The sequence below is a fragment of the Benincasa hispida genome, chromosome 1 (assembly GCF_027475165.1).
Source record: "Benincasa hispida cultivar pf3 chromosome 1, pf3_genome.v1.1, whole genome shotgun sequence".
NCBI lineage: Eukaryota > Viridiplantae > Streptophyta > Magnoliopsida > Cucurbitales > Cucurbitaceae > Benincasa > Benincasa hispida.
Window position 1 is genome coordinate 25,907,583 of NC_143478.1, and position 24,029 is coordinate 25,931,611.

Here is a 24,029-nt window from a genome sequence, read left to right on the forward strand (position 1 = left end):
ATTTTATGTTCAATAAATTCATGATTTTTAATTATAAAAAAACGTATTGTTTAGTATGCAATCGTGAGGAGGGAGATTAAACTCCAACTTGAAAGAGTACAAAACAACCACTACTGAACTAAACTCATTTTGATTTATAAAAAAATATCAAACAGATCAAAAACCTATCAATGGTCAAAGTGAGTATAATTGAGAGTTTTACTAGATGGATGTCCGAAATTTGGGAAGAAAATGAGATTTGACATACTTTCTAAAAATGAGTTTTTTTTTTTGCCTTTTGCCTTTTGCCACAATTAAATTTGGGTGAAATTACCAAAAAGGAACTTCGCATATGCAGAATAGACTTTCTCGTCTTACTCCATTTCCTCTCACAAATTACTCTCCTCTCTCCCTTTCCCTCACAGTCTCACTCTTTTATTCTCACTTTTGCACTCCCATGCTCGCTCTCTCGCTCGACCTCGACTCTACAAGACAAACTGGACAGAGGGGGAGAAGAAGAAGAAAATGGTTAGAGTTGTTCGTGCGGACTCGTCAAAGCTAGTGCGTGATCTCGTTGAAATTAGATGCAGTGGAGAAGAAGCATTGAAAGAAGAAGAAATAAGGATGGTTTTATAAAATTGCTTGATGATAAGATAAGGAAATGGTCAAAATTTTTAAAATTTAAAAATAGAAAAAAAATCATTTTGGACCTCGAGAATGTGTATTTTAATCAATTTCCTCGTAATTGAGATGTGTTGAGACTTTAGAAGGGTCTATGATTTAAATCTCCACATTCTCAAAACAAGAAAATACCCTGTAATTAAACCTTTTTTAGTAAAAGAAAAATATATATTTTTTCCAGTGGCGGTGGTTGGGTTGTATGTGTCGTCGTACGGAGAAAAAAACACGCACACGTACGGCTGAAACTGTTCAGACAAACTAGGCCCTTTCGAGAAGACGATCCCACAAGGCCTTATGTAGGATCGGGTGCACACAATTACTCCTCCAACAGCAAAGGGTCAGTACGGTAAGCTTTGTAATTGTATGAAATGAAGAAGGTTTAGCACATGAAAAGCTACAGCGTAAGCCGTTGCAGGCGCTAGTCTCTCTCACTGTTTTACACTGACCGCAACCCCTTTTTTCTCATAACCCCACCATTAGACTTTTCTCCATTCTCCCTTTTTTTTTTTCCTTTCCTTTTTTCCTCTCTTTTGAATCAAATGAATGAATCAATGAATGAATTGAAATTCCCATTTCCCCTTTTATCCTAAAGAATGATGATTCTTCATTTCCTTCTTCTTGTTTAGTTAACTAACTCCCTGTTTTTACATTTCCATTTTCATTTTTCTTGGCTTTTCTCTCCCTTTTTCAGAAATGGAGCATCGAGATCAGAGTAAGTCCCCCTTTAGACTTTTGGGTTTTGTTCTGTTTTTTCTTTTGTTTCTTTGTCTTGGTTCTTGTTTGTTGAAATTGGTGGTGGAATCTTGGCTTATTGGGGTTTATTGAGGATTTGGGATTTGGGTTTTTGTGGGTTTTGGAAATTAGTTGTTTGTTTGTTAAGTATGTTTGTGATAAATGGTTTTGTTGGGTTTTGTAGGGCAAGAGAGCCATGGAGTTCATGTTTGCAACAAATGTGGTTGGCTCTTTCCAAATCCTCATCCGAGTGCTAAACACAGGCGTGCACACAAGAGGGTTTGTGGAACAATTGAAGGTTCCAAGTTGGTTGAGTCTGAGGCTAATACTCTCTTGACTGTCGTTTCAGATGATGATGTTGATCACAAAATCTCCAGTGAGAAGTCTCTTTACACTCTGTTCTTTGTAGGTTTTGTAAAAGTTGGGTTTAAATCTTCTTCTCTGAACTTTCTTCTTTTGTAGTCTTGAACTTTGGATGAAAAGCAATTCTAGTCCTTGCTATTAACTTTTTTTCTAATGAATTATTTAATGGAAACCTGGCATCAGTATATCTTTTGTTTATTTATTTGATTATTATGCGTCAACTTGGACGATTAGTACTTATTGGTTAGGTGTTTGATTTCTAAGTGAATTTATGTTCTTTAAATGATTAATGAGTATTAATGAGAAGACTCAAATATCTTGGAAAATTTAGGGGGAAAACAGAATATTTAAAAGTTGAGGGTACAAAAGAGAATGGATGAAAATTGGAAGTTTAGGGATTAAAGTAAGAAAGTTGATGGACCAAATTAGGATGCCAAGCTGAAAAGTTACATCTATCTCTCTTTTTCTCTCTTTCTTTTCTTGCTTTTATCTCTTCTTTCTTTTTCTGTTGGAAAGGAGGGGGCCTGTGATAATGAAAACTTCTGTGCCTTAAGGTGTTTTTAATTATGTCAGTAAATGCTGCATAGGTCCAAAAGTCTTGGGAGGGAGTTGCAGAGACGAGGGTGTTGATAGCATGAAAACAAAATCAAAGGAATCTGAAGATGAAGTGTTTTCAGATGCTGTTGCAGAGTTTTCAGAGGGTGTAGGACCAAACAAATCCATGGTAGATGCTTTGGATTCAGTAAGTGCGGAAAAGATGGTGGTGGAGGGTGAAACGAGTAGCTCCAAAATTTTGAAAGACAAAGAAGTTCTTGGTACGTTTAATGTTTGGGACATATTATTAGCTATTTATAGTCAGTTAGTTTCAATCATTATTTTGATTTCTTGTTAATCTTTTAGATGTGTTACCTCAATTATGGAAAAAGTTTAACAAGGTTTTTCTTCCACAAATGGTGTATTCTTGGACGGCCATTGCCATTATGTGATTGAAAATTGTGAAATAATCAAAGTGGGCTACAACATTAATTAGAAAGAAATAATTGAAAAAAGAAAGTTTTGAATCGCTGAAGGGAAGCACTAATAAGTAGATAAGCTCATCCTTCATGTCATATGCTATGCTAGTTTCTTATACTGTTATCAGAGCTATTGAGATGGGTTTCGCTTTTTTGACGTAAAATGTAATGTCATTTTACTGTTTGGGAAATACAGTCGTACTTCATGTTCTTTGAATTTTTTACAATCTATGTTTGTGTAATACTTAGATTTTGTTCTATGTTCAACCTCTTCAACTGACATCCAAATAGTGGATAATTCAGTTATTGCAGAAACTACTATCAATCAGTCAGGATGTGAGCTGGAAAACAGAATTAAGCAAGAACTTGTGAATCTTGAGACTGAATCTGGAACTCTGTTATCAAGTTCTTCAGCTGAAAATCGAAAAAATGGAAGTTTAGCTGTTGCAGAAACTGATATCGACCAGTTGGGAGATGAGCAGGAAACCAAAATTAATCAAGAACTTGTGGATCTTGAGACATCAAGCTCTTCAACTGAAAACCAGAAAGTGGAAAATTCAGTTGGTGCAGAAACAGAGCAGGAAACCAAAATTAATCTAGAATATGGGAATCTTGAGACCAACTTTAGAAATGGGAACTCAGTGATTCCATCCATTGATCATATGAATGCTGCTACTACTACTACAGGTGACTTGTACCTGAATGAACCCGAAACTATAATGCCTGCTCTGCAACAAGAGCTGAACATTGATGGTGTTGAAAATGTGTCTCATTGTTTCTTGCCATCTACTGATAGAAGATGTGATGATGAGGACTTTGACTTGTGTAAGAACACAGAATTCACAGCACCATCTGGAAAAATTGATAATTATAAATCTAAGCCATTACCGAAGATGGAAAAAACCATCGAGATACCTACAGAGCCTTTTGCACATAATGAACCTCTTCAATCAGTGGCTGACAATGACGTGTCCATCCATTCTGAAATGCCCCAAAGTGTTATTCTTTCAGAAGTAGAACGTAAACCCCAAAGTGTGGTTGTTTCAGACGTTGAACCCATTGACTTGACTCGAATGATATCCGATGCTCGAAAAGAACTAGAGTCTTGCAGTTCTAACAACTTACTAGATACTGATATAATAAAAGGAGAGAATGACAATGTGCATCTGCCTTCTGTGTCAAGCGACTTAAATATCATAGACCGCCCTGAGGCTCTGATTGAAAATTCAAAGGACCATAAGGAAGTTAAATTAACCAATAGTGATGTACAGGACCCTCGTGAAAGAGTCGGTGGTTTGGAAGACAATTTTAAGGAACCCATTCTCAAAGAGAATTCTTTCACTTTGCGAGCAGAGCCATTTTATCAAACCTCTGAAGTAGCTTCTTTCGACACAAAAACTGTGGAAAGTAGGCAAAAACAAGAAAGTGGAGTCAATAATGTGTCAGTTGATGTGAAAGCTGATTGTTCTAGTAATTGCGGCCAGGAAGCAGAAGAAATTCCCATTCAAGAAGTAAATGCAGCTCAGACTAAAGGTGTACTCAGTGAAAATGAAAAGCACGGCGGTAAGAGTCAAATCTTAAGTGATGCTGCAAATTCCGGGATGGATAGTATTCCCTCAGCCTCCCTTTCTTCAGGAGTTGAATCAGTGGCAACCCCCAATAGTTCTCTTAATCTTTCTGAAAATGTAACAGAAGTCTTGCTCAGTGAAGCTGGGAGAGGACAGGTTCTTCTACCTGATGATGTGAACAGGGACACAGTACAAATTCATCTTCCAGTTGATACTCATGAAAGAAAAGATAATATTAATGAAAAGGATAAATCTGACAATTTGAATACAGCTGTAGTTGAAGACAAAAAAGACCTTTCAGAGGAAAAGTTTTCAATTGGGATCGGTTCCACACCTGAACCTACCACTAACAGCAAGGAGAATGAATGCATTGCGGTTTCAGAAGAGAGAGCAAATGAATCTCCGAGGAAAATATATCTGACTGAAAGCACAGACTCAAGAAAAATTGACATTACTTTAACTTCACATACTCAGGAAAGTGTAAAAAAAGATGATAGTAGTAGTTCTGTACATATGGTTAGTGAAGTAAATTCTGATGATCAGTCATGTCATATTGGAGATTTTAACTCAGTTCGGAACTCTTCCAACATTCATGCCAACAACGACGCAAATTTGGTTTATGTCAGTAATGAAACTGTCACTGGAAGATCAGATGCTTTTCAGGATGGCAGTGTGAGCCAGCTTGCTGGAGATGGAGTTAGAGTTGCTTCTGAAACTTGGAAAGATGATGGTGTGAAAACCGACGTAAAACCACAGCTTACGTCATCCCTTCTTGATGCTTCAGTCGATGCGATTAGTCAAACTGACAGTCTTGAAGGCAACTGGGGTTCTGTCTCAGGTATTCTTATATTTTGTGTAAACTGCACTTGAGGTTTTCATTGATAGATGTTTTTCCAATTGGTGTTTAGCTGTAGAATTTCTGTTTGTGCATAATGTGTCCCATATTGTCTTAATGATAACTGATAATGCTTTTCTAGAACAAAAACTTTCGTGATAATTAATGTATTTTCTTGATCATGAGGGACAGTGCTCTCAACTCAGTCCGATTTGCCAGCCATTCTCGACAGTGAAGTAACACTACAAGCGCGAACCGGAGCAGAGGAAACCAATTTGAAAAAGGTGGATGCTGCAACTGAGCGACAACATTCCAACAGATCTGATCTGTTTGAGCCACCATCGTTTATGACATTGGTTGAACCAAATGGTGGAGGAATCCAAAATTCAGCCACTACTGAAATCCAGACTGCACGAAACCGAGAGCAGCCAAATTCTGCATCTCTACAAGCTGCCTGGTTTCCGTCTAATGCTCATGTTGCAAACAACTCACCAGGAAGAAAGAAGAACGAGGCAATTATCGCCAAGGTGACGAACTGGAGTGCAGGAAAGCCACACACTGCTCTCAAGAACCTTTTGGATGATGCTGCACTTGAAAACAAGCAGAAATCGCCAACCCAAATAAATAATCTGGCTTCTATGATTCAGAAAGATGAAAAACCGATGAAAAATGACTCCATTGGGAAACAAGTCGACTCCATTACACGGCCGAAATCGCCTACCTCACACTTGGGAAACAGGGAGATTGCAAATGAGTGGAACTCTCCTGCAAGATACCCGTCAGACATCAGAAGAGAAAGGAGAAAAGGGAGGCCATATTGGGCTCAATTTGTATGCTGTTCTTCAGTGCATTAGTAGAGTAGATTGTTGTTATCTAGCTGTATGATCTACTTCTATAGAATACTCCATACATTACTTGGACTGCCCCTGCCCTTTTTTGTCTGCTAAAATTTCAGGATGCTTTGCTTTTTGTGGCAAATGTTGGCCTTTTCCTCTTCTTTCTAGAATCATATTTTATCTTAATATCTGTTTGGTTTATATCTGGACATTCCTTAGTGATGTTATAATAAATGGCTCTTGTAAGTAGCCTGATTTTTTAGAAGTTCAAATGGTAGGGTCTCTTTGGAATATCAGAAGCATTAATTTGTCCTAATCATTGAGTAACTTCATCACATCTTCTTTTGTTAATAAGATTTATATATATTAAAAAGAAAAGCCTGTAATTATAAATGATTTTTAATATTTTTATAAGGTGGTGAATGATTGATGAGGATGTTAAAATTAAGCTTCTTTGAGAAGGATAGCTTAGTGTGGAAGCATGACAATGAACTGGAAGATCATGTGACCCGTTCACTCTTCTACATTCTAATACATACATGTACTGAGCTCATAAAGAAAAGTTGATTCGAACCAGAAAAGTTGACTCTTTGGTTTGAAACTCGTGGAGTTGGGTTACTTCAACAAATCTCATTCTAATTAATTATATACATATTTAGTTTTTAAAATTAAAGTGAAATCATGTGATAATAGTTTTAAATCACTGTCTAAATTGATTCATTAATAATGGTTTAGAGTTCGAATTCGATGGAGTTGGGTTACTTCGACAAATCTCATTCTAATTAATTATATACATTTATTTTTAAAATTAAAGTGAAATCATGTGATAATAGTTTTAAATCAACATCTCTATCTAATTGATTCATTAATAATGATTTAGAGTTCGAAACTCATGGAGTTGGGTTACTTTGACAAATTTCATTCTAATTAATTATATACATATTTAGTTTTTAAAATTAAGGTGAAATCATGTGATAATAATTTTAAATCTCTATCTGTTCGAAACTCATGGAATTGGGTTACTTCAACAAATCTCATTCTAATTAATTATATTTTAAAATTAAAGTAAAATCATGCGATAATAGTTTTAAATCACTATTTGTCTAAATCTATTTATTAATAATGGTTTAAATTCAAGCTTTAATTATATAACCGCTCTAGTTTAGGGGTATAAATCAGGATTTCATCGAAAACCTTTTAGACATGAGAGGAAAACTTGGAACCTTACCTGGGAAAATAAGAGAACAGTGTATTAGTTGAAGACCAAAAATAAATGAGTGACACTAACATGAGATAAGAGAACGGTGTACTAGTTGAGGACCTAAAATAAATGGGTGATACTAACACGAGAACTCAACTAATATGAATCATACGATTGAAAGTTCGATCTGATCCCAAACAACCCTACTCAATGAACATAATCAAATTGATCCATGAACTAAAGGATATATTACACATCTGCAATAAGGAAAAACTAAGTAGAATCCAAAACATCACTTCATCCAAACTGCAAAATACCCAAAAAAGAAAACAAATCATCTTTAGAATCCTCGAATTGTTGGGGGGTTGGGAGGGTTGGTGGTAGAAACATTTCACTAAAAAAATTATAAAGTCAAGGGGGGGAAGGGGGGGAAGGGGGAGAGGGGGTTTAAAACCACCCATAATAAGGGTGGAGAAATCTTCCAAGACCTGATAAAATAGAAATAGAAAGTTCATAATCCTATTAATTGAATTGAATAATCAACAGGTATGAGTCTTTTAAATAAAATTGCAATTGCAAGCCTGACTTTGAAAACACAAACACAATTTGACTAAGCTCCCTTCCTTATAATTTACTTGGAGAATCATCAAAAATACTTGTGGTCTAACCTCAATACAAAATAACAAATTGAAGAACCAAAACTCCTAACAGAATTGACTTTCACAAATGTCTAAGCTGTTGAAGGATTCCTCTAAATTACATTCCCAACAAGCCTCTCCTTTCTTTTGCCCCTTCCCTCATATAAACTAACTTGAAGCTCAAATAACCTTTGTGACCCTTTATTAAGCAGCAATGCCGAAAGAGAATATCCCCCCAAAAAAAGAATTTTTTTTTTATCAGTGTTCCTCAATATATTCTTCAAATGAGAGAATGTGGGAATATTGGCTTCTCAACTTGGAAAATAATGGAAAGACCAGAAAAGAAGTCAATAACACACCAGATATACATAACCCTCAGTGAATTTTTCCCACAGCAAGAACGATCAGATTTTTCCTATAAGCCTCAAGAAAGCCATCTATTCTCAAGATTGCACAGCCAACCTCTGAAGATGCTCAAAGAACACTTGAAGGCTAACATCATCCGTAAATATGATATCTGATCCGGCTGCTATTTCTTGAGCATTGTTATATGTTGCTGATGGATTCAACTTTGCCAATAAGAATCTAGCCTGCTCAGAAAATCAAGATTATAAAACGACAATGTTAATATGGACCTTCAGATGGGTGATAGGTAAGAATAGTTTCGTTCATTCACTTTTACAATCACATGCATTAATTAAATAAACCAAACATCTACCAGCAATCATTTAAGAACAGATGGAAAACAAATTGCAGACACTAGAAATAAGTACTTATACCGATGAATTTCTTTCCTTATGCTTCACACGCCATAAGTATCTATAGCCAGTTTATATAATTAAAAAAATTATAAGAACTCTCACACTGTAAGTTTTGGTTATGATTTCAAACAAATATATACATATAATAAATGTAAAAGCATAAAAAAGGCGATGATAATATTAAAAATATTAAAACAAACAAACAAATAAACAAAGAGCAATCAAACAAACAAAAAACAGGCCTTGAACTTTCCTAGTATGAAACTCCCAAGCATCTTAATAATACAACTGTAGGAAACAAATCGAGCCAAGCATCTAAAATTAAGTAGCCATGCGTTGCGCAAGATCATTTTGAGTGAGGACTGAGGACGCAAAGGCTATTAAGAGACAAAACATACAATCAGATATGTGATATTACTAGCAAATTGAGCGAGAAGCCTAAAATAATAATGACAGCAAAAGCACAAAATAAATTCTATAGCATTCAAGTATTATTGCAAAACAATATTTTTTCTGTGAATGAAAGCTGCAGATGAAGGGGAAAAAAATGACCTGGGAACCATGTTGATCGCAGACAACCAAACGAGGTACTGGAAAACGCTCATTAATAATAATTTGGGCATCATCATGTGGAGCTTGCAATAACTGTGCAAATGCCTGTGGAAAGATTGTTAGATTGATTAATGGAAGATATGGTTGATATTCCCATTACGAACTATCAAATGACAAGTATAGGAAATGCAATCTCATTTTCAAATTTATTCTCCAAAAAGAAAAAATGCAAATGGATATTGCCATAAACGGTGGAAGTTCCTAAAATGGGTGAATATAAAATCAGACTTCCAAAAACAAAAATCAAAATTTCTGACTTTCAACAGTAGTAGTAGAGGGACTGAATTCAAGAAAGCACAAACTTGGTGTTCTGGCTGATTTTGGTATCCCATATTACGCCACTGTGCTATTGTCATTCCATGAAATATGACAACACTGAAATAAGAATCTAGCAGGAGAATGCGATCAGCTGCAATGGAAGCAACATCTAACAACGCTGGTGCAGGGAGTGAATTGAACGAGTACGATATTAGTGATGGCTGAATCATCACTGCAGCATTCGTGATGTTCTCCCTGTTTAACAACATCCTAAAATATGCAGTTTCATCTGGACTGTTGTTAAAGACCTGCACATAGGATCGCAAGGATCCAACCAAAAGAATGTAAATCATCTTTTCATTGGATCATATTGATATGAATAACTTCAAGCATGAGATCCTAATAGATGCAAATACCTGTACAAATTGTGAACGCCGCAAATTAAACATGAACTGAGGATACAAAGAAAAGCAAGGATTTAAAGTAAAGGAAGATGGATCGTCTTTCCGATAATCACCAAACTTAGAACAGAGGCGAATCAAGGATCGATCCAACCACCGAATAGCATCGAACCCCTCCTGATAAGAGTAAAATTTAACATGAGGTAACTTATAACTTTGGAGATACGAGTAGATGACCAATTAAGCCAGCAAGCAACAAAACCTAGTTAGCAGAATGCAATTTCGTCCTTCTTTAAGAACTCATGGACTGAGTGCAATCAGAAGAGGCACTTAAACACTTGGAAATTTAGAAGAAACTCAAAATTAGCAAATTGGCAGTTATTCAGGCTATGATACATAAAATTATTTAAATTTGTCTACCATGCTCGGATATTTTATCTAGTAAGACTCATCTCTGTATTTCTTTCAGTTTCTTGTTTATGACCAAGCCTCATCCTCTCGACTGAACACTTTTCTTATTGATATGAAGTTCCTGCTTATATAGATTATAATAATAAATAAATAAAAACAAAAAAAGAAAAGAAAATTATACAACCCAGGCAGATGTAACAAAGTTTCCAGGGTTGTTTTGAAATTGATAGTAATTCCTGACTACGGTTGGTCCACTTCTCTTGTAATATTTTATCTTTCATCTCTTTCTATAAGAAAGAAATTTCATTTACTAAACGGAAAAATAAGTTCACAAAAGATATCATTCCAATTTGAGTTAACATTAACTAAAATATGTTTTGAACAAGCTCCAGAGAGGCCAGGATACAGAAGAAGTATTTTCGCGAAGATTATACGGCTCCTTGAATTCTTCTTGGAAATTATTTTCTATTCCTCTCTGACCAAACCTCCAAGTCTAACAAAATACCACTCGTGGCTTTCATTATTTTTTAATAAGAAACCGAGCCTAATTGAGAAAAATGAAAGAATACAATCACATTCGAGAAAGAAAAAGAAAAATGTACAACCCTAGATACAAAAATGGACTGCAATCCAACAGAACAAGACCAAGACCATAATTACCAAAAAAATAGTTACTAATGCCAACAAAGAGGCAACAAACCTCACTGCCTCCCAAACCTCCTCACCCGACTTCTTAACCTTACAAAAAATTCTATATTTCCTCCTCAGCAAAATAATCCACACAAAATAGCAAAGAAAACTGCGGCCATTAAGTTGGATCACTCCAGCTGTCCTTTTAAAATGGGCACAAAGTAAAGTGTTCAAAGCCATCTATACATAGCACAATCCAACTAATGCTGAAAAGGCCTAAAAAGATCAGGACAACTATCTCTGAAAGGAACAAACATCCCTGGGAGCGGGTGCAGAATTCCAATTAAAAAAAAAAAATTGCTTCTTGGTTTGATGGATTGGAACCCTTTTCAATAGTTTGTTCTTGGGCTCCCTCTTTTTATCTAGCTTTTGTAGCCCTTGTAATACTTCCATTTTCTTCTCAATGAAAGTTTGCATGCTTACCAAAGAAAATAATAAATAAATTTGCACTCAAAGATCAGAGTAGAGTAGTCCATAAGAAGACTTTCACCTTAAAAAAACCTTGGCCATCTCTTTAGGGAGAGGATGGGCGGTAGTAACTTTCTTAAAAAGGAATTAGCAAGTAAAAGCCCAAGGGACTAGGTTTATCCTTCTAACCTATTTCATTGAAGTGAATAATTCTTACACACCCAAAAACAAAAAGAAGAAAAAGAACAGCTTAAGAACCTATTAACTTAGACCTTATATGCATGCAAATTCAAACAAAAAGTAATTTCTGGGCCAACAAATTTTTAGTTCCATTCAAAACTAGCACCTGAATCCATGCAAGGATCACAAGTTCTGAAATGACAAATGCAATCTTCTCGAGTTCAATCTCTCTCATACTCCCTCAACACAGTTAAATTGACTATCATTTTCTTTGGGACGCGGCCATAGATTTAACTAATTAAGCAGGATGGGGACGTTTTCGGAAAGGAAAAAATTTTGTTTCATGAGATGTTCAACTAAATACTGGAACATAAATTCTAAAATACCTCCATCTCCATTTTCAAGGAAGTTAATCTCGCCACAACAACTGCAGCAGCCTCTTGATCAAACCCTTGCACCAATTCCTGAAATCAATGCCTCAAAGATTCAACTTTTCACCAATCATCAAGATAGAGAAAGAGAACCAAACAGAAATTCATGAGTGTGTATTGGCCTTTCATTGTTCATGGAGATAGAGAAAGAGAACAAATACAGAGAGCTTAAGTGTATGCGTGCGACGAAAATCACAAGATAGGTTGATAATTGCTTATTAAAACAAGAGCATATCAACCATGATACAACCACTCCTAGAAATATTTTTTTTAGCCCACGTTAACTGGTGAACATTTTCCATGAATAGAAATGGTGATGTTCATTTGTACGTGTGAATGGCAATTAAGGGCAATAGTTGAATGTTATAAGTAAAACCACACCACACCAATCATGACGCTTCTACTCCTAAAAAGGATTATGAGAAAAATTATTTCCACCAATGCTTATCAATGGACTAATTGAATTAGTACGCTCAAGATAATAACAAGGCCTTGGGTTTAACAGAAAAAAAGAGTAGCATTCTAAAAGTCCACCTACCACCTAACCACACCTTCTGCCTATGCATAAATTACAAACTTCATTGCTCATCTTCAGGGTCAAATCTCGTCCAAACCAATCTTCCAATTACATATCACTTTGATATAATTGAATGCATACAGAGCCAAAGTTGAAGATGAAATAAATAATCCCGTCCTCAGACATGTACACTAGTTTTTAGCAAGAATTTTTCCTAGTAACTTGTGTTGAGGTTCCTTCAGACATGTACACGATGGAACTCCCCAATGAAGTTTAGGGATGACAAGCAGGAAAGCAAGAATTAAGATCCAAGCTTCAAATATGAAGATGAAAAACGTTCTCTCATCTCTGTTTTTAGCAACAATAAAAGGAACTCTCAAAATTAAATATGGTAACATGCATAGACCTCACTATTCTTTTGCTAAGCTTTCTCCAATGAGAAATTTTAGTTGATTGTGCCCATTGGAAATACTAGATTTCAGAAATGTAGAAATAGAGTAATATTTATCAGCAGAAAAATTTTGAACAATGTAAAATAAGAAACCTCCGAGCTAACAGCAGTGTCTATCCATCTTCTAGTGACAGTGGTAACCCGAAGCATAGACTGACCTTCAGGATCTTGATAACTGCAATCATAATAATAAATAGCCGCAACAATATTATACAATGCAATGACACATGTAGCATTACCAGACAATAATAAATCATCACAATTGATAGCTTACCTAGTAAGAAACTGCAAATACAACTGTGGATTTGCAGTCCCTGGAGTACTTGACCTATCACTTGATGTAAGATCAAAAAACACTGTCAAACAAGTGCTTTTGTCAAGGCCACACATTTTCCACATGGTAGTATTCCCCTCCCCAATAACGGTATCGGCAACAGCGGGACCTTTCTGAATATATGCACAAGCAGCAATCAATTCCATGCAGCAATCAAATAAATGGAAAATTTGATATGGAGAAGATAAAGCCAACCTTCTCCAAAGATGTGCAAGGTCCAATTATCCCCTGAATCTTGATATCCTTTGAACAATTGATCTCAAGGGTGCCACTGAAATAAAGGTAGGTATCATGTGACATGAAATGATATCCTCTGGGCTAATAGAGGCAGAAAAAATATAGTACAAGAATTAGATGCATGTTTCTAAACGTGAATTACACTTGTACAAAGTAGATCCAGAGGATGTAGACAAACCAGAAGCAACAGCCAAACAAACAATGCATACGACTATATTTCCTTTTTATATTTCCCATCTTACCAATATCCATTATCCCTTCACTACTATTACGGGAATGTACTCTTTTGTTATGAAGGACCAGACTTTCATAATGAAAAAATGAAAGAATACATGAGCATACAAAAAAGAGAAGCCCACAAAAAGAGAGTCAACCACAAGGAGTTCTAGTCAAATAAAATGAGGCTTAACAAATAATTACAAGAAGGCCTCAAAACCAAGGCCTAGGGAGAAACACAAAAATCTAACAAGGGCCCAACATCGTCGGAGGACTCTCACTCCCCCTAAAGATACTATTATTTCTCTCGCCCCACAGATCCCAAGGGATAGCACAAGCCCCAGCCTGCCACAAAAACAGCTCTTTCTCACTAGATGGCTGGGAAGGAAAGTTCCTCAATCAACCCCACACAGCCCTGAGAACTAGCAAGCTAAAGCCAAACACCTCAAAGAAACCACACCAAAAAGCCCATGTAAAGTCACAAACCCCTGAGGATATGATCTAGGTCCTCGATAACCTTCCTACAAAAAATACAACAATGCGGCCTAACCAGAAAGAATTTCTGCTATGGTTTGTTCAAGGTGTTAACTTTTTCATGCATAATCTACCACACAAAGAACATGACTCCCTTAGAAATTTTCACCTTCCACACAGAGGAAAAAAATAGACTCACTAACCTTTGAACAAACAAGGGCTCCAAAGGTGAACAACCCCCCTATTGGCATAAACCAAAACTCACCAAGCAAAGATAAAAGAGCCGAGACATCAATTGTTTCCTCGTAAGTCAATGAAAGGTAGAGATAGAGACTTCGCCTGGGAGAGGATGACTAGGAAACCAAAGGAAACTCAGACGAGATAACTTTCCATGGTTTTTTGGATGTGCCATTGATCCCACCATTGGTCCACTTAGACGGAGGAGGCCCATACTAACAATAACCTTATACAGGAGTATACATTATTTCCACTGTCATCAAAATTTAAATCATACTCAAAAAATTCTTGCAATCGCCCACTTTGAATCATGCCATATAATTTGTGGACTTCATACATTTTTCCTACTAGATAACTGTTAACTCAATGTCCCCTTTTCCTTTTGCCCATCCATATTTTTCAAAAGAATCTAAAATTATATCCAAAAATCCAACTTAAAAGTCAAAAAAAGCAAGAGCTCTAGCTACGAATGGTAGATTAATTGAAATAAACATGAGGATTGTAAAGCTTTATCCAATTTAGAAAAAAGAAAGTACAATGATCAATTTTGGGATGTTGAAATATGAAGTTAAAAAAAAAATATTTAGATTGATGGCTTGCCTCTTTCAGCATCTACTTACCGACAAGTCAAGCAAGGTAGTTAGCAATGACAAAAACATGAACATTTATGACTTAAAATAACATGCAAAAACTAAAATATGGGCTACGTGAAATAGAAGAAACCCCACAATATATTTCTAATTATGCACTCACTTAAAGCAAAGACCAAGAGAGTGCTCCCCTTCCTCAAACACACGCTTGAAAGAGTCCTTAAATACAGAATGTCCAAAACTTTCTGCTAGAACAACAAGGCCACCAGTTTTTTCTACTGCCACTTTCATTTCGGCAACACCAACCTATATGTTTGAAAAATCCAATGAATGAAGCATGATTATAGACAGCTACAAAAAAATACATATAACAATATAAATTTAACATTATTACAACAAAGTGATTGCATCACTATTATTATATAAACCTAGCCTAGCAGAATATTGTTTGTTTAAATCTCTGTTCAGATCAAATAATCATTATGCTACAGCAGTTTTATTTTATACCGTTAAAAAAGAATAGAATCCAGATGTTCGAATCTAATATGGACTGATTCTATATCGCTTCAATTACTTTTTACCTTGTGGAACAGTAGGCACAAATACTTCGTAAGATGAACTTGGCAACTTGGGTAGACAAATATAAAATAATGAACTCATCAACAATTAAGTATGTCAGATTCGAATATTCGAAAGTCCATATATCAAGAAGTCGTTATGTTGAAAGTATTGAGCAAATAAACAGTATATCAAAATTCATTAACTTAAGCCTCCTTAGCTGGATCATTGTAACTTAGATATGCTAATTTAGTATGCAAATCATCAAAACTATGAAAACATTTTTTTTTTTATAATTTTATAAAAGGCCAACTTTCATAGAGAAAAAGTACTAAATCAATTCAACCTAAGTTTACGGCTCTAGGTAAAAAACAAGTTATCTCATGTTGTTTAAGACTAAGATTTCTTTTATTGAATTATAAGAAACCAACCTAATGTTACTTTTGTTGATAATTGCTGAATTATATTTTTAAAAGGAGGCAGATTCCTTTTGAGGTAAATTATATAGCAACCTGATCAAGTGCCGATGCAAAAAGATCCAAGACATGGCCTTGGCCAACCAGCTGTTTTGCAAGACTTTCATAGAATTTGACTGCTTTTTTAAAGTAAGGAGCTGCATCCTTATCAAGGTCTTTATGTGAACGTACTGGATCTGATAAATCTTTGGACACAATCTGTAAATGTTCAATCCAATAAACCAAACATCAGCAATTATAAGTATTAAAAGGAATGAGAACAATGTTGATGATATTTCCATTTTCAATTCCAAATATTCAATTGTGCCAGTGAATGTTGCATCTAGAACAAAGTCCACGTGAAAGAGAGTAGTTGCCTTCATCACGTACAAAATAACATGCAGTCATATCTTTTGATTACTTGGGTTGCATGCATGTACGCCACAATTGATTATGGAAACAATCACAATTAAGTGATATAATAAAGTATGACAATGCAAGTAATTACGGGTGCAAGTGCAACATGTGTCAAATATTGTTTCAAAGTTAAAACCCCCTATACTGCAGTTGTCTGAGTATACGATAAAATCCTAGTGAAAGTGACCAAGTATTTCCAACACCAAGAAAGAAAAGTGTAAAAGAAAGGAAGAAGAAGAAGAATAAACTAAGTTGGACATATAGAAAAAGAAGAACTGTATCATAGTCAAATTAGCTGATGCTATGCCTTAAGAATGAGCGAGAATAAATCTAAAAAGAGGAAATAAAACAAAAGATAAAATAGATGAAATGATGATATCTGCCACTTCTCCATGCAGGTTCTATAAGCTCTTACACTAAATCCACAACTTCTGCAGGCCATGGCTAGTTCAGTTATGAAAAAGAGGCTTTCAATTGCATTGCTGTAGTCAATGCACATGAACACAGTTTTTCCAGTGCCAAGTAAAGTGCATGCAACAATTGGATCCAACTTCCAAACTTCCTTGCAGATATTTTTGTCGCACTACATAAATGTATGGATACATGCAAACGAAAGCAAAATGAAGGAGTGGTTCCAGTTAAGAGAAAGGGAAATAACCACTAACTATCCCACGGACTTGGATAAAATTATCAAACAATTGATTGCACGAACACAGTCTCACATGATGGTAGTAAAACGTGACGACATAAGGATCCTCACTTAATTCGGCAATAAAAACATTAGCCAGAAAAGGCCCATATATTATTCTGTAGTGATAAATTGGTTTGAACCAATGCAGATAACAAGTTTGAAGAAGAAGACACAAGTCAACGGCATAAGATGACCAAAATTGACACAATGCTACAAAAAGAAATGGCAAGTTCAGAATCAAGTACAATGAAAAGTTAGTAAACAAAGCAAAATGAATTCTCACAACGTAATTCTAAACCTCTGTACAATCTTCTAACAACCAAAAATCAAGTAACTTACGAAAATTATTCTTAACATAGGATGTGTCCTAGCACAAAACATAATATATAATTCAGAACAAAAAGAACGAGGAACAGAAATATCTTTTCTTGTAGTTACCGTGCCAGGCCCTTCTGTGCATGGTCCACCAACCAAAGCAATAATTCGAGCACCAGTTCCAGGCAAACAAGCTCCAAGCAAACTCGCTGCAACACTTAATGCCACTCCAGTGCAACGGGATGCCCGATTACCCGGAGAAACAGGCCATTGATCCGTTTGAAGTTCATCCAACAACTAGGATTCATAACAGATATAACCGAGTTCAAGAATTTCCCTACCCAATATGGGATTTAACCAGTAAAAAATGAACAGAAACGGAGAACCAAATCAAACCTACCGAATTGAGGGTATATTCGCATTCAGAAGCAGGCAACAAAAAACGTGTAACGCCCGAATTAGGGAATCCATTCTGAACCCCCTTTTGATATGCTCCAGCAACTCTCCGCGCTCCAACTGCAAGACCCAATTGTTCCAAAACCTGATCCTTAGAAACCTCCTTCGTACCCCGAAACACATACACCTTAGACATATCAGAGAATCCCAATTCATGAACCTGAACCTGAGTCCCAAACGAAACAAATCCAACAAGCGCATTATCAGGCAACAACCCGATCGCCCTTTTAAGCGCGGATTTCACAAACCCCAATTCTTCCTCGATCATACAAGTATCAAGCAGAAAAAGGAAAACCGGGGAGGGATTCGCCTGCTGGGTTGAATCTAGGGCAGGATTAGGATGAGTAGATTGAGGAAGAGCATATTGAACAGTGGTGTACTGAGGATAAAGCTCGCCAGGAAGATGGGTTTCAGAGATCATGGCATAATGAGGAGGGAAATGGCAGCGCTGGTAGCAAAAAGGGCAGATCCAAATCTTAGCGGTGAAGTCGACACGGGAAAATGGGTTGAGAACGGCGGAGCAAGACTTGCAACGGAGAGGCGCGTATGGAAGAGTAGGGATCTCAGGGTGATGACGGATCGGAGCGATCGAGGCGGCGAGTGGAACAACGCACTTGCTGGCTTCAACCTTGGTACGTGGCCAAACATTCCATGACATACGAACTCCATCGATTCCTTCGGGATCTGCGTTCGCCATTTCTGACATTGTGATTAGAGAACTGAATTGGGAATTCTTTGTTTTTGTTCGAATGGGAAGTGGGTTTTTCCCGCTAATGGAGAAATTGGGTGTTGGAAAGTGGGATTGGAAAGAGAGAAAAACGAGACAAACAGGCGAATTTGAGGCGACCCCCTGTGAAATTGCAGAGAAGGGGTCACCGCAGGTTGAAGAAGAAGAAGAGAGAAAAGGGAAATTGGGAAGAGGGGTTGAGATTGAAAGAGATTTGGTGGCCAAATGACTAGAAAATCTCAAATTTTCTCTCACCTTTGGTCTAACTTTGTAAAATGCGCCAAATAAGCTTAAACGCAAGCATTTATTAGAAACTTCCTTTTATTTCTTTTGCATTTGTGACTACCATTTTTTTTTTTTTTGGGTCCAATGTACTATTTTTGCAAAGAAAACCATACATGTTTCTCAATTTCGAATCAATGACAGATCGATTATCATTCTAAAAGTCAATAGTTCGATTTTCAATATTAGTTTTAATTTAAAAAAGTGTATATCTACTATCTTGATGTATTCTTAATGATTTGAAATTTGGAGTGAAATTCACTCTTATAGATTAGATGTAAAGAATATCAAGACGAACACATAAATAAGGCATGAGAAGCTCTTACTAACTCGTGTGTAAGCGAGTACTGACTTTTTTTTTTTAATAAAAATGGAAGGGATTTGTCCCTACTATTCATTAGGGATTGGGATTTGGACCAACTATATAAACTATGAAGCCTTTATGGTGTTATGACTATTATTATAAGTTGACATTGGAGAATCTATTCATGCATAATTAGTTATTTAAATTTGAGTAATGTAAGATATTGTTTTGTTAGGCTCCTTGTTTGTTTTAGGCAAGTATGTTCTAGATGAAAGAGATTTGAGGTTTGTGTTTATAAATAACGGGTTGCTTGTGATATTTGTATGGACTCTACTCGAAGAGAATATTTGTTTAGCATGTGATAATTTGTTGCCTTCGTTAAAAAATGTAGGTTTAAGTTTGTCTCGGGAAGGGATTCAATTACTTAAAAATCTCAATACTCAACATCGAGTTTTATTTTAATATAAAAATTCAAGAAAAATAATAAGAATAGATAAATAATGGTATGGACAGAATAGGTTTGAATTCATCTTTGGAAGGAATTCAATTACTTGAAAATTTTAACACCAACTTCAAATTTTACTTTGAGAGATTTTCACGTATAGAAAAAATGTCAAATTATTTACAGGAATAGCAAAAAAAAAAACACCGATAGTCCGTATCAGTGTTTATAGCAATAGACTTCTATCAATTGCTACCCCTGATAGACTTTTATTAACCTCTATAAAAGAAAATTAAAATTTTACTATTTTGTGTAAATAATTTTCTTTATTTTTATATTTTTGAAAATCTCCCTTTTTCTTTAGTACAAATGTTCAAGAAAAATAAAAATAATGGTTTTAATAAATGTAGGTTTAAGTTCGTGTTTGGGAGGGATTCAATGACTTATAAATCTTAACACCCAATTTTAGGTTCTCCTTTATTATAAATTTTTCAAAAGAAAATAAAAAAAAAATAATAAATCGTTTGGACAAATATAAGTCTAAGTTCACCACCGAAAGGGATTCAATAACTTAGAAATCTTGGCATAGTATTTGTATTGTCAATTTCAAGATTAAAGGGTTAATTCTCCCCCACACACCGTTAAAAATAAAATAAAAACAACCAACATCAAATTTTATCTTAATACAAAACTTTAGAAAAAATTTTTAAAAATGGTTTGTAAATAAATATTTACAGTGATTTATTTATATATATATATATATATATATATAATACTATTTAAAGAAGAATAAGAAAGAAGAAAAACAAGACAGAGTTATGTTTAAAGTTAGATTATAATGTGTATGTTCTTAAAATTAGATATAATTGATTTTTTAAGGGGAAAAAGATTTTAGATAAACAATATCCAAACAGGTTTAAACCTCTAAGTCCATAGTTCATGTCTTAAGTCAATTGAGTTATATTTCTATTTTAACCAATAAAATTATTTTTAAAATAAATATTTGTAATGATCTAAATATAAATATTTGTATTGGAAAAATAAAGTTGTTCTGTAAGTCATGCCGTGTTTTTTTTCTTAATTATATTTATACAAATTATTAATGGGGTGTTTGGCTCACCAACATGAGTTGAGTTGAGTTGGTATAATATACTAATCCATTGTTTGGCCTATAAACTTTAAATATTGGTGGAGTTAAGTTGTTATATTTTATCAACTCACCTCAACTTTCCCTTCTTTAAACGTTTTCAATGGCTTCACTCATCAACCATTGTCACATTCCGGGAACTAACTTTGGGCTTCGACAACCAACTTCGATGAAAACTCCAGTAACCAACTCCGGGCTCCGACAACCACCTCTAATGATAACTTCGACAACGAAATCTGGGCTCCAACAACCACCTCCAATGATAGTCTGACGACCAACTCCGGGCTTCGACAACCTTCGCGCGACCAACTTCGACAACCAATTTTGAGCTCCAGTAACTACCTCCATTGACTCAACTCTGACGACCACCTTCGCGATACCAACTCCGATAACTAATTTCAAACCCCGCAGCCACTCCGCTATAAACTCCAATGAAAAACACCTTCAATGACCACCTTTGAACGAGCAACTTCAACAACCCACTTGGGGCTTCGACAACCACCTCCGACAACAAATTCTGACAACCAACTCTAATACCACCTTCATGCGATTAACATTTGGGCTCCGACAACCACCTCCGACTACAATCTCTGACAAAAATCATCTTTGATGACTAATTTTGACGACCACCTTTGACCGACCAACACCAGGATTTCAAAACCACCTCCAATGACGAACTTCGACAACCAACTCCAATACCACCTTCATGCGACCAACTTCAGGCTCTGACAACCACCTTCGACTATAAACTCCAGCATATTCGATAATCAACGTTCACAACCACCTCTGACTATTATAAGATTGATGACTGTTACAGTATGTTGTAGGGTTGTTGATTATATATATAAAAAAATATTATTTTGTCTACATTAAGTATAATATTTATATGTAAAAAATTGTAAAAAAATATTTTTATTTAATTGAATTCACGTATCAAATGAGTGTTAAGAATATTTAGACGAAAAAGTAAGTATGTAGTTGAAAAGTATGTAACATATAAAAAACATAAAATAAAAAAAATTCCTAAAATATTGTCGAGCAATAATTAGTGAAAAATGGAGATTTGTTCTCTGATGATCCTCCAAATTTAGAGGAATTGAAAATGAAATTTTTGAAGAAATGTGATAACATTCCATTGGCTGCTAAGATGATGGGAGAGATTTAATTTTTAAAAAATTCATTACATACTGAAAGTATAGAGCAACAACATGAAGAAAAAGAAAAAGAAGAAGATGATAATGACATTCATGAAGAAAAATTAGGAATACAAAATTTTGATTTTTCTTTAGTTTCTCATTTTATTTAACCATATTTCTAGAATAAATATAATAGGTTAATTATTGTTCATTGCCCAAAAAAGAAAGAAAGAAAGGAAGAAAGAAAAGTTTTAACAATTAAAAGAAAAAAAAATTGCAATCTATATTTTATTAAAAAAGATGGGTAAAATTACTGGTTAAAAAAGTTACAAAACAAAATAGTAAAAGCATATTATTTAGAGTTCAAAAATCTGCACCAGATATCCCAGATATATGAACTGAACTCTGCACTTAAACACAGACATATGAACTCAGGCCAAATAACTCTGCACCCCAAACATAGACATATAAACCAAATAACTCTGCACCCCAAACACAAACATATAAACTCCACAAACATATGAACTTCAGACATCCTATCTCAACTCAGCACCACAAATAGCCCCTAAGGACCTAGTTGTAATGACTTGGAAAAAAATATTTTTCAAAAATAATTTTTTAAGTACTTGATAAAAACTCCTTAAAATAATGACACGCATGTCATATAACTTTTTTCAAATGTATTTTTAAGTAAAAATTTGTTTGGTTTGTTATTAAGAAGTGTTTTTATTAATTTCAAATTATTATTAAAAAAATTTGTCGATGGAGGTAATGGTTAGAGTTGACCAACGGTTGTTGAAAATGGTGATCAGAAGTGGCCAATGATGGTCGCTAGAGATGGTGGTTGGAGGTTGGCCATGAAGGCATACCCAAGAGTTTCATGAGCGCGTTCGGATCCCTCCGATCTCACCGTGACCGAAATACGTATTATACATTCAAGATACGGTTATGCAAACAAATTTTAATTAACGACATGTTTTGAACAAGAAAATAACAAGGGAAAGAGTTCCATACCAGTTGAAGACATTCTTCACACTTCAGAACTCCAGCGTAGTGGAAACCTCCACGCGATCTACCAACACCCAGCAGCAGCATCGACAATAGCAGCATGAACAACGCGCGTACATGAATGTCGCGGGGACGACACCACCACTAAATAGCCCCGGGTATTCTTAGAGTGAAAACCCAAAGGGTGGTCTTTGGTGAATTTGGTAAAGGAAGAAAGAAACACAAATAGTGTAGGCGATAAGCAAGTGGGAGGGAAAAAGACGCTATCGCATAGCAGAACGCTTATCGTTTAGGAGAGGCCACACTATCGTGTAGGATTTTTTGAACGGTCGTTTAGGAAAAGGTATACGATCGTTTAGTAAAAACGGCACACTATACGATCATTTAGAGAAGCTATCTGATCATGTCAGAAATAGCGTGTGATCGTTTAGGGGTGAGGTAGACGACCGTTTAGGCAGAGAGTGCTATCGTATAGGCTCTCGAAAAAACTTAAATGATTGTTTTCTTTTCTCCAACGCGCGCAATCTTTTGCCGATCTAACAAAATGAAAACTATTTTCATTTTAACTCATCAGTTACAATAACCGATGTTGCCCCACTAACCCACGTCTGACGTGAATTTTGGATTAATTATCATATAATTAACCAACTAATTAATTAATAAATAGAATCATATTATATTTTTATCATATAGTTTGATATCACATATCTACTATAGTATTTTTTTTCCTTTACTTGATATAAATCATATTTATTTAATTTCCTCCAAAATAATGTATCTCATACATTTAGTCAATTATATCATATATAATTAACCAATCCAATTATATCATATATAATCGAACTTCCTCTTGTCAATTTGAACATTTTAAATTAACCCAAATATTGGTTCTCGACTTTATCCAAGCTATCCAAGGGACCTAATGGACCTGTGGCTCGAAGCTCCAACGATCCGTGAATAGCTGACTAAACTCTTTAGCCACGAGATCCACCATCTGTTAACTGTCAAACATTCCACTAAAGACCAACAGCTAAACT

General features: G+C 35.3%; 2 protein-coding genes across 6 annotated transcripts; one reads left to right on the plus strand and one right to left on the minus strand.

Moving 5' to 3' along the window:
• The first annotated feature begins 1,003 nt into the window (after window positions 1–1,003).
• LOC120082590 (Pentatricopeptide repeat (PPR) superfamily protein) lies at window positions 1,004–6,279 on the plus strand. Of its 5 annotated transcripts, none has more exons than XM_090315072.1 (5): window positions 1,004–1,372; window positions 1,577–1,768; window positions 2,343–2,570; window positions 3,072–5,174; window positions 5,364–6,279. In XM_090315072.1, exons 1-5 carry the CDS (start codon window positions 1,354–1,356, stop codon window positions 6,023–6,025), a joined length of 3,204 nt encoding a protein of 1,067 aa, XP_090171198.1. In that variant the 5' UTR covers window positions 1,004–1,353; the 3' UTR covers window positions 6,026–6,279. The 5 variants fall into 5 exon arrangements, with proteins under 5 accessions (XP_090171198.1, XP_038893765.1, XP_090171201.1 ...); XM_039037837.2 differs by having other exon boundaries at window positions 1,031–1,372; window positions 3,060–5,174; XM_090315075.1 differs by having other exon boundaries at window positions 1,059–1,372; window positions 1,577–1,797; window positions 2,329–2,570; window positions 3,060–5,174.
• A 1,423-nt stretch (window positions 6,280–7,702) lies between these two features.
• LOC120073137 (protein transport protein SEC23 E) lies at window positions 7,703–18,971 on the minus strand. The gene is made up of 12 exons (XM_039025784.2): window positions 17,891–18,971; window positions 17,614–17,787; window positions 16,125–16,286; window positions 15,218–15,360; window positions 13,496–13,571; window positions 13,241–13,413; window positions 13,060–13,141; window positions 11,954–12,031; window positions 9,894–10,055; window positions 9,522–9,785; window positions 9,160–9,264; window positions 7,703–8,436 (listed from the first exon to the last, which is right to left on the minus strand). Exons 1-12 carry the CDS (start codon window positions 18,650–18,652, stop codon window positions 8,290–8,292), a joined length of 2,328 nt encoding a protein of 775 aa, XP_038881712.1. The 5' UTR covers window positions 18,653–18,971; the 3' UTR covers window positions 7,703–8,289.
• Between the last annotated feature and the right edge of the window lie 5,058 nt (window positions 18,972–24,029).

What these genes read in the sequence shown, in the direction of transcription:
- LOC120082590 (XM_039037837.2), top strand. An exon ending in GAAAGACAAAGAAGTTCTTG is followed by an intron (nt 2,571 to 3,059) that starts GTACGTTTAATG and finishes ACATCCAAATAG; the next exon opens with TGGATAATTCAGTTATTGCA. An exon ending in CAACTGGGGTTCTGTCTCAG is followed by an intron (nt 5,175 to 5,363) that starts GTATTCTTATAT and finishes CATGAGGGACAG; the next exon opens with TGCTCTCAACTCAGTCCGAT.
- LOC120073137 (XM_039025784.2), bottom strand. Translation starts at nt 18,652, where the DNA reads ATGTCAGAAATGGCGAACGCAGATCCCGAAGGAATCGATGGAGTTCGT. An exon ending in GCACAGAAGGGCCTGGCACG is followed by an intron (nt 16,287 to 17,613) that starts GTAACTACAAGA and finishes GAACATTTACAG; the next exon opens with ATTGTGTCCAAAGATTTATC. An exon ending in TCTCTTGGTCTTTGCTTTAA is followed by an intron (nt 13,572 to 15,217) that starts GTGAGTGCATAA and finishes CCTTTATTTCAG; the next exon opens with TGGCACCCTTGAGATCAATT.